This window comes from Canis aureus, chromosome 8 (assembly GCF_053574225.1).
Source record: "Canis aureus isolate CA01 chromosome 8, VMU_Caureus_v.1.0, whole genome shotgun sequence".
Lineage (NCBI taxonomy): Eukaryota > Metazoa > Chordata > Mammalia > Carnivora > Canidae > Canis > Canis aureus.
Window position 1 is genome coordinate 39,253,682 of NC_135618.1, and position 9,899 is coordinate 39,263,580.

At 51.3% G+C, this 9,899-nt stretch overlaps 1 protein-coding gene across 6 annotated transcripts in view; it reads left to right on the forward strand.

Annotated features, from left to right (window-relative positions):
- Positions 1–9,890, forward strand: part of PDPK1 (3-phosphoinositide dependent protein kinase 1) — an 80,320-nt gene extending 70,430 nt beyond the window's left edge. For all 6 annotated transcript variants that reach the window (XM_077906256.1, XM_077906254.1, XM_077906252.1 and 3 more), the window contains exons 12-14: positions 3,136–3,193; positions 3,999–4,151; positions 4,438–9,890. In XM_077906256.1, the coding sequence (XP_077762382.1) occupies positions 3,136–3,193; positions 3,999–4,151; positions 4,438–4,554 (328 nt within the window). In that variant the 3' untranslated portion in view covers positions 4,555–9,890. The remainder of the gene's footprint in view (positions 1–3,135; positions 3,194–3,998; positions 4,152–4,437) is intronic.
- Positions 9,891–9,899: the final 9 nt, after the last annotated feature.

A 9,899-nucleotide genomic window follows, 5' to 3' on the forward strand; every position in this document is an offset into this window, starting at 1 on the left:
CCATTTTAATTTCTCCCACATGAATATCAGTGGGTATAACCCCAGTAAAGGAAATTCCTTTGGGATCTTCCATAAAGATTAAAGAATGTAAAGGAGTCCCAAGAGCTGGCGTTTTAGAGCAAACTGGCTCCAATCACTTGTTCCTTTACCTGTGTCAAAGCCCAGCATGGAGAGCCTTCCTGAGGTGGTCAGAAGAGCCACATCGGCATTCTGGCAGCCTTGCTTGGCTCCCCTGGGAGTGACTGCTCTGAAATGGCCTCAGGCTTGCATCCTCCAGAATGATCTTGGGGTCTGGGGTTTGCTTGTGGGATAGGGTGAGGAGGAAAGAACCCTGGCTTTGGAATCAGGAAGAAGGAGTATCTCGACACTGTCACCCATCTGGGCAAGCCCGCTTGGAATTCTGCACAGAGCTGATGGTGAGTGTCGCCTGTGTGTGAAGCGGGGCTTTGGTGACCTGCCTGCTAACCACAGTCTTGAGAGTCTCTGACTCAGGTCTGGTTTTGGCTCAGAGTCTTCAGACAACATCTACCACTTGCCAACGAGGAAGAGGTGGCTGGTTGGGGGGGGGGGGGGTGCATTTTCAGGGGAGTGAAGTAAATTCAAAGTGATTAGCCTGTGTAAGCTAATCGGTGAGTGCACTGCATGACTGGATTGTGCTGTTTGTGCTAATAATGGAGCTTTGAGCCTCTCTGCATCTTGCCTCGGTTTATTTTACCCCAGCCACTGGATCCAGTCAGGAGTCCCCGCTAGGCTTTCACCATCCGGGACACCAGTAGCCTCCCTGCGGCCTCCATGCCTCTTGGGGAAGAGTGCGGGGGCTGCGCTTATGTGTGTGTGACCAGGACTGAGGGCCTCCTGGTCCGCCCACGGTGCGGCTGGGGTCTGTCAGTGGGGTCCTCACTGCAGGGACAGGAAAGGGGCTTGCCTGCTTCCCTGCAGTGCCAAAATGTTCTGTTGCTGAGCCATTGCTGTGGTTTCAGTTTTGCTGGTATAAAGAATACTGTTGTGGATATTTGTGCCCTAGTCTTCATTTTTCTTTACTTCCTGAGGATAGATTGTTGGGAGTGGGATAGCTTCTCAATACATCATCTCCAGATTGTTTTTCGGCGAGTCGTAAGTTCAGAGCCACAGGTGCTGGTGCTGAGCAGGCGCGGACTGGGGCACCCCAGTAGGGCATGCAAGAAGGGCGGCTCAGTTTTGTTTACTGAGAGCCATTGAGAATTTTGGGATCACTTCCTCTTGGGGAATTTCTAGTTTGTATACTTTGCTCAGTTTTCTGTTGAAGCTTTAAGCCTTTCCTGTCACTTTGCATGTGCTCTGCGGCGTGCAGACGTTAACTCTGTGGGCTGTGTTTGCGGAAGACCTCTCCAGCCTCCTCCTTGTTCATGGGGGTGGTTTTGTAGTTGGAGGTGCTTTTTGTCCTCCTGCCGTGACTGCTGCTTAGAAAGTCACTCCTCCTTCCTCTTCTAGCTCTTCCCTTGCTGGGAGTTGGGGGTCACTTTGGGGCGGCCAGTGAACTGGACTCCGTGTAAACTGTCCAAGAAAAATCTTCCCTGGTTTCTCAAGCTCAGGGAAAACCAGAATGTCCTGTTAATTTAATATCGTATCCTGTCTCTCATGTCAGACTACTTGAGGCTGCAAAGACGCCGTGAGGCCTCTTCTTTCCTTACCTGTCTGCCAGGCTTTCTTGGTGCTGTGGTGCCATCAGCCCCAGGGGCCTGACTGCCGGGAGGGCGTGGCGGTGGCATCTTTCACAAGCCTGAGCTGAAATTGAGCCCCACCCCAGCCCTCCGCCCTCAGTACAGTTTAATTCAAGTCTCCCCCTTATGATTAGTTTGTGGTTCTTTACTACACATCCAGCTCTTCCACAGTAGGGCTTGGTTAGAAGAGGCTTTCTGTACGATCTGTGTGTTTCTGTGCTGCAGATCGTTCTATCTGCCTTTCAAAAATCTTCTGAATGTTTTTCTCTTTGTTTCACATCTTGTTTTTGTTTGTTGGTTTGGTTTTTAAGTACCTCTGAGAGTGAGATATTGTACCTTTTCTTTTTTTTTTTTTTTTGTACCTTTTCTCATATAGCACGTTTTTGTTCAAATTCTTTTTAGTTTTCAAAATCCATATGCTGCCATGTCCACTCACAAGTAGGCTGAGTGCTTGGGGGTGGGGCCTCCATGGGTTCTGAAGCCGGCAGGGGTCTGGCTGGGGTAGCCTGGGCAGACCCCAGGGCCAGGAAAGCTGAGTGAGAACTCACCAGCTCAGCCAGTCTTCTTGCATGCGCCCTGGGTCCCCTGTGGCTGCACTCAGATACTGAAGTGGTAAACTGTCACCACTTGTGTGAGTGTGTGTGAGGCGACAGTTATCTTATGACTTTGCAAACATAAGACATTGTGGTCTACAGTAGATCCTCAGACTAGGAAATTTGGTAAAGCCAGATGGAGCATAAACTAGTAACTCTTCATTTGAACCAAAAGCAAGAACCCGAAGACATTAAAACAACCTCTTTTATACTCCTAGGAGTCAAAGTGAAGTATACTTGCTAAAAACATACACGAAGTCAAGCTGTGTTCCTAGCTTTCTCCTCCAAGTTCCTGCCGTATTTGAGTAGGAGTGCTCTCTTACTGTCGTAAAAACACCAAAGAAGGTGTTTTTAAACCGAGTCCAGTATGGGTCTTTCCGGGACCCGTGATTCTCAGCTGCATGGTGGTTTCTGAGCATCGGATTGGGGGGCCTAGGCTTGGGTAGCACGTGGCCAGCAGTCTGTGTCCTGAGGTTGACTCTCAGCGGCCCCCGCACTTTCAGGGGCTCTGTGCTCACCCCAGCTTTGTTCAAATCAAGGAGGGTGTGTGTCACCTTGCCACCGCCTTTCTACTGCTGCGCAAATGCTGCCCAGCCAGAGGTGGCAGCAGGTGACGGTGCTCACGTGTGTCGACGCTGGTCCGCACCCCACAACTGAATGCTCTAGAGCAGTGGCCACCTGCATGCTCCATGAACTTGGGGCCTCCTGAGTTCCTGGAGCGAGTCAGGGCTGTGACAGGAGGGGTTTGAGCAAGGCTCGCAGATGCCCTCAGGAAGTTCATTCACTTGGAGAGTTTCTGTCCCCGACTCACTTGAGTATCTCTTGTTTCCTTCTTTTTATAGGCACCAGTTTGTAGAAAATAACTTAATACTAAAGATGGGTCCCGTAGATAAGCGAAAGGTAAGTCAGCTCCCGCCAGCACCTGCCGAACGTCCGTCTCCCCTCAGCCGCCTCGGGATCTGGCCTTCCACCTCGGGTGCCCGCTGACCTTGCTATGCATGCATCCTTGCTCTTGCTTCCCTTTCTCTGAAAGATAATTTCTAGATTTGACGGCTAAGGAAGGCTTGAGCCACTCAGGGGAAGCTGTTTGAAACCACACAGGAAGGCTGTGGTAAAATAAAAATACACTCTCTCGTTTCTGTCTTGAGACCGGGGTTTTGATATCCTAGCAAGTTGTCTTTTACTTCATTAGACTTGTTTTTGAAAATTGTTATTTGTTTGTTATGTTTTATGGATTGATTGTGTGAAAACTATCAGACTCACATACGTTCTCCCTTTGCCAACACAGGCCCTTCTAAATTCAGGCCCCAGGCCTCTGTTCCTGGCGGGACACACATGCTGCCCGGGCCCCACCTCCCTGGAACAGAGGTCATGAGTGGTACCCTCACTGTCCCCAGCAGGCTAGGCCAAGCGCTTGGGTTTGCCTGCCTGTGCTGCCGCTCCCCTCTGTGGCAGTGGAGGGACACAGACCCCAGTGGGGACATTGGGACCCAGCTCACTAAGGCCAGGCAGGCTGGGTGCTGCATTCTGCTCCTCTCTGATCTGAGAGGCCGGGTCCATGGGAGGAGGCCAAGTCCCAGGCGAGTTGACAGGCGCTGGTCCCCATGCCCTGGGCTGCTCTGATGGCCGGCCTCCAAGGGAGCGGTAGGTGCAGTCTGCACCCACTTCTGAGTCCTGACAGACAGGGTCCTTTTGTTTTGCATAGGGCTTGTTTGCACGACGACGACAGTTACTGCTCACAGAAGGGCCACACTTGTATTATGTGGATCCTGTCAACAAAGTCCTGAAAGGTGAAATTCCATGGTCACAAGAACTCCGACCAGAGGCCAAGAACTTTAAAACCTTCTTTGTGCACACGGTGAGTTTGTCTCTGCGGGCTCTCCTCTACAGGCAGTTATCTCCCCCTTAATCTCATGTCCCGGGGGCTCCACACTCACAGCGCACCCCTGAGCTGAGCCAGGGTCACTTGTGCTTGTTTGTCAGTTTAGGGGTGACTTAAGAGATCTCTAGGTCCTTGCCTGCACATATAAGGCCTACACACACTTGTGTGCTTCCACAAGTGCCCACAGTGGCCGCCAGAGGGTGGTGGTCTTGGCGGGACACCCCTTGCCCCCAGGATCATTAAACCATCTCTGTCTCCACAGCCAAACAGGACGTATTACCTGATGGACCCGAGTGGGAATGCTCACAAATGGTGCAAAAAGATCCAGGAAGTGTGGAGACACAGATACCAGAGCCACCCAGATGCCGCCGTGCAGTGACACGTCCACGGCTGCTGCACTAGCTGCCAGGACACGTGCCCCAGCGTGGCTCGCCGCCCTCCGGGACACTTCCAGACCACCTGCCAGCCATCTCAAGGGGGATGCAGACGGCGGAACCTTGCAGCTTTTTTATTTAAAAGAAAAGAAAAAAATGCCCAACCACACAAAGAACAAAACCAATAACGAAAAGGAATTCAGGGTTGCTTTGCTTGCTCTCTGTGCTCTGTGGAGGCTCCCCAAGCTGTCCTTGCCATGGGGACCCAGCGCCACGCACGTCTGCCTAATTCCTGCCCGGGCGAGTGGAACAGACTTGAGTCACCAGCTCTGCACCACATGCCCTGGTCACCTGCCGGCCAGTCCTCCTGTGGCGGAGGGGAGGGGCATGTGCCTCCCAGAACCCGTCGGCAGGGAGCTGTGTGCACCTCTGCCGAGGGTGGCATCCATCTTTTTGGGGTGGGAGGGTTCCTGGCTTAGGTCTGTGTGCTCCTTTTCTTGTGTCCCTACTTGCTGCCCCCTGTGCCCCACCAGGGCCCCTCGCTCACCTTCTTGCATAGCTCTGGCTGTGAGATCTCTGTGGCTGTGCACACTCCATGCCTTGTGTGTATCGGGCAGGCTCCAGGTGGGGAGATACGGAGCGGCCTGTTGGGGTGCACTACCAGGCCGCTGCTGGGGTTGGAGGGTGCCAGCGGGCTTTGGGATTGAATGCCCCTCTGAGCGGGGTGGTTTTACAGAGCTAGAAAGCAAGCTCGGGCCTGGAAAAGGTACTGTCCAAGGTGGGCACCCGGTTGTGCTAGGAGATAAGGCGGTGCCCTGCTCCGTGTGAGGCCACGGCAGCAGGGCAGACTGGGCCTGCGTCCCCCACGTGGAGGGGTGCTGCCTGGTGAGCGCCTCTTGAGTGCTTAGAGGGTGGAACATGCAGATCCCCCCACCCCAGAGCAGTTTGCTGGGGCTGAGGGACTCCGGGTGCCTGTGGTCTCCCAGCACGTTTACGTCTCCACAGTGAAAGTCTGGAAACCTTCTCATGCTGCCAGGTCATTTATCTCCACCGAGATGTGGACCTTGCCCGGAAGAAAATGTTGCTCACCTTGCACAAGGGGTAGGAACGCCACACTGGAGACCGAGCACCCAGGCCGCTCACCCCCTCTACTTTCAGGCTGCCTGCCTTTCACCTTGCAGAGGTGGCACAATGCTGTATACTGCAGCAGGTCCAGGATTTACCAGTCCTTTGATTTCTTTGCTGCTCCCTGGACATAGGATGGCTGTGGGCCTGGTGGGCTCGGCGTTCCTCTTCCTGCCCATGTTGTCCCTGGAGGGCAGTCCGCAGTCCAGGTGGGAGGGAAGGAGGCACTACTGCTTGCAAGTTCCTCACAGGCACGTCTCTCTGCCTCTGGGGGATGAACAACTGTGCGGTTTCCTTCAGGCTTTCACGAAGGCACCAGCACAAGGTTCACACGGGAAAGATTCCCCCTGACGACTCTGCCACCCGTCTCGTATTTCGAACAAACCATCCGTCTCCCCCTGTGTTGACAGGTGGTCCAAATCAAGATAAAAGATGCTTTGTCAAATGGGTTTAGTGATAAGAGTGACCCTTGTCAGCCTGGGAGGGAAGTGTGGCTGTGGAGGTCTCAGGGCGAGCGGTGAGGGTGCACAGGAGCAGAGGTGGGGCAAGGTTTCCGGTGGCTTCCACTGGGGTCTCGTGCACTGCTCTGTGAGAGTTGCGTGTGAGCAAACGAGCATGTGTGCATGCTCTTGGGACACCCTGGGGAGCGGGACACTGTCCTGGGCCAGGGGTATAGGTCAAGCTCCCCTCTTCTCCTCGCTTTTGAAAAGACTTGCTCTGTTCATCTGCTTTTCAAACAATAAGTCTCGCAGGCTTTCAGGAAGGTCGTTTCCAGCTTACTCCCCATGTTGTTGATACGTTTACTTTTCTCAGAACACTGGTGTCCGTGGGCATGCAGTTGGGAGAGTTGGGGGCCCGCTCTTGCCCAGTGTTCTTCCTGGGATCTGGTTACAGGGACCTGGGCAGAGCTGGCAAGCAGAGCTGGCGTTGGGCTGTAACAGGAGCCCTCAGCTGAGCTGCTCTGGGAGGGACGCAGCTTCCGTTGCATTCTTCCCCCTGCACGGCGCCACTACCTCCCAGGCTTCACCCACCAGTTCCATCTTAACCTCCGAAACCAGAGAATGAGGGGCTCAGGCTTCAGCTGGCAGCCAACAGAGCTGAAGGGACTGCCCTTGCCCAAGCCAGCGACAGCTGAGCCCTCCCTAGGCCATCTTTCTCCTCTCGGAGCCTCCTTTCCCTTTTTATTTTTTAAGGCACATAATACTCTTCCTGCCCTGTGCTTGTTCGTGTCACCTTTAGTTTTATCCAGCTTGTCTTTAGAGCTGCTGTCCCGGCATGCAGGTGCCTCCCGTTCTTAGACGTGGCTGTGGCCGTCAGTCCAGTGCGTACACAGCACACGTGGAAGTACAAGTGATTCATTCAAGGGGAGAAAGTGCCCTGTTGTTCAGCAGACCCAGAAGCCATGTGTCTTACTGAGGGAAGGCAAAGACAAGGTGAGGTGCCAAACCACAAGCCCGCCAGGCAGGGCCAATCCCACACTGCGTGGCTCCCCAGGCTCAGGTGGCCCACCGCACCTCACCCCTTTCTGGGAATCCAGGGAGCCAGGCGCAGGTGGGGTGGTTTCCTGACCAGGACGGTGGAGGGGACGGGGGTGGGGGGGTGGGGGGGGTGGCTGGTGGCACTGCAGGGTGCCTGCTCTTCTGAACCCGCCCTACCCCAGGCCCCCACTACTGCCCTGTGGTATTTGTGGCCCAGGCCCGTAGGGATTGCGGGAGATGGCCCTGTGGCACAGACTCCCCCAGGGCAAGGTGCCGGCACAGGAGCTCCAGGTGGTTCTGTACTTTCTAAAACATTTGTGAGAATATCAACTGTAGGCTTACCACCCAGGAGAGACCACTGTGAACATTTTGGTGTATAGCCCCCCCTGCACACATTTGTTTGCTTTTTTAACTAAATTGGGAACATGAAACACCTAGTGTTCTGCATCTAGCTTGTTTCACTCAATTATTTATCTTCTGCATTTCTCCACGTCATGAACAATGATTAAAAACATTCTTTTTAGTGACTGTAGAGCTTAATGGTTATAAATTTTATCATAATTTATCTGACCATTTCCCTGTTATAAAACATTTAGATGTTTTTTGGTTTTTCACTATTTAAATAATGCTGTGATGAATATCCTCATAAATCTTTGATTTTGACTCTGAGACTCTGATCCCTGTGCCTCTCACCCCCATTCCTAGAAGTAGTGTTTTTGGGTCAAAGAGTGTATTTGTGTTAAAGGTGGTATTAGTCAGTCTCTGTCTTGATATGATGCTTAGATGCTTAGAGTTCCAGTACAGAACCTAAGTTGTGTCCTACAGATTCTGAACAAGTCAGTTTCTGGTAAGGTGTGTGTTCCAAAGAATGTTTTAATAAGACTGCTCTCCTATTTTTTTTCATAATGCTAAAATGATACCATTTATTGCAGTCCATTTGTGACCGACTTTTTTTCCAAAAACTAATTTCCTTATTTTTGTTGAAAGAATCTGGTTATGCTTGCATGTTATCTACCTTCCCCTCCCTGCTGCTACGGCTTTCAAGTGCTCAGTGATATTTTCAGAAGCTTGTACTGTGTCCACAATGGTACTGAATTTGCATCCGCACAGGCAGCAGAGATAAAAAGTGTTGAACTGACCTTGCCACACGCTTAGTGGATGACTTGTAATTAAGTTTGTAGACTCAGAAAATCCGTTGGGCCATTTGGAATCAGTAAAAGAGCAAATTCTCTCCTTGAAAAAGAGGCCATGTAGGCAGTTGGGTTTTACAGAAGTTGATTTGCCCCCATGCCCTTCAGGTGGTGGCACTCAGTAGGAAGGTCTCCGCGGCTCTGCATTCCGCTGTAGGCTGTAAGTGTGCGGGCCCGCGTGGGTTTCAGGGCTTCTCCCCTGCCCTCCCTCACCGTGTTGCAGGCTGTCTGGCCGTCTTCAAACCCAGACCACCCAATTTGGTTTCATTCCTAATCTCTCACTTGAGTTTGGGGTCCATTGATGCTGAGGGGAGAGGTGTGTGAGATTTATTAGGGGCCATGCTCAGTGTCACTTGAGTCTGCCAAGATTTTGGCTGGGTTGTGCAGAATTGGATTTCCTGCCCTCCTCTGACAACCCAGGTCCCCTGTCCCCCAGGGTGGTCCTCAGACTGAGGGTGCTCACTCCCTTGCCAGAGTATGATGAAGGTACTGTTCTTAGGGATGTTGCCATGTACATTTTAACACAGTCTCTTCATCCAAAGCTCTGGAACTGATGGTGACTCGAGTGGGTGTGGCACTTCCCTCTTAGGCGGCCTGCATGGCAAGTGCCTTAAGTCAGGAGTTGCCCCCCAAGTGTCTGGGGTGGTGCAGGCTGCTGGCCCAGGGCTGTCTGGGAGCACTGGTCTGGAGAAGGGAGCTGTGCCCACAGAGTGGGCCTGTCTGTAGCTGAAGACAGCTCGATGGGCACCTGAACAGGCCACACGTAAACCTGAATTGTCCCCAGAACCCACTTCTTCAGTATGAGGAAGCACCAGATTTTGTGTACAGAGAACATTTTTTACAAGAGGCAGACCTTTTTTATAGTGTGTGATCCACCCTAGTCCAACCCGCCTGGCAGGATGACTTCCGAATCGGGGTCGTTTTGCTGGTGAAAAGCCTCTGTCCTCACCAGAAGTTTGATTGGACATTGACAAAAATAAATTTTTCCAGTATTTAGAGCTGCTGTAGCTGTTCCTTAACACAAAATAGGATGAATCAGTAGTGTGTTAGCTGTCTTTCAGGTTGGTGGCAGTCAGTTAGAACATGTGTAAAATTCTCTACCTGGTCTGTAGCTGTAACTGTGATGTACAGGCAAAGCAAAAATTTAAAACTTATGAAAACAAATAATGCAATGATATTAGGATATACACTTTTGTATTTTTATTCTTATATAAGGTTATTTGCTGGCTGTTGTTGGCCTCTAGTTCAGTCTGTGTTATTTAAAATCTAATATATGAATTATTTGGATTGAATTCATGTTTGGGGCCACGTTGTTGTATGTATTGATGTACAGCCTTGAATGTGAATAATTATTGTAAACTATATTTTACAACTTTTTTTCTGGCTTTATTATATAAATTTTCTATTCGGTCAATGATTTAATCCTATAATTTAATGAATCTGTTTTCTTCTCTTTTTTTCAAATATTTGTGCTTTAGATGTAGTTCCTGGATGATGAATTTTCCACGTATGCTCGGTAGTCTTGTAATAAAGAGCATGTAGAGTGTAGACGCTGGC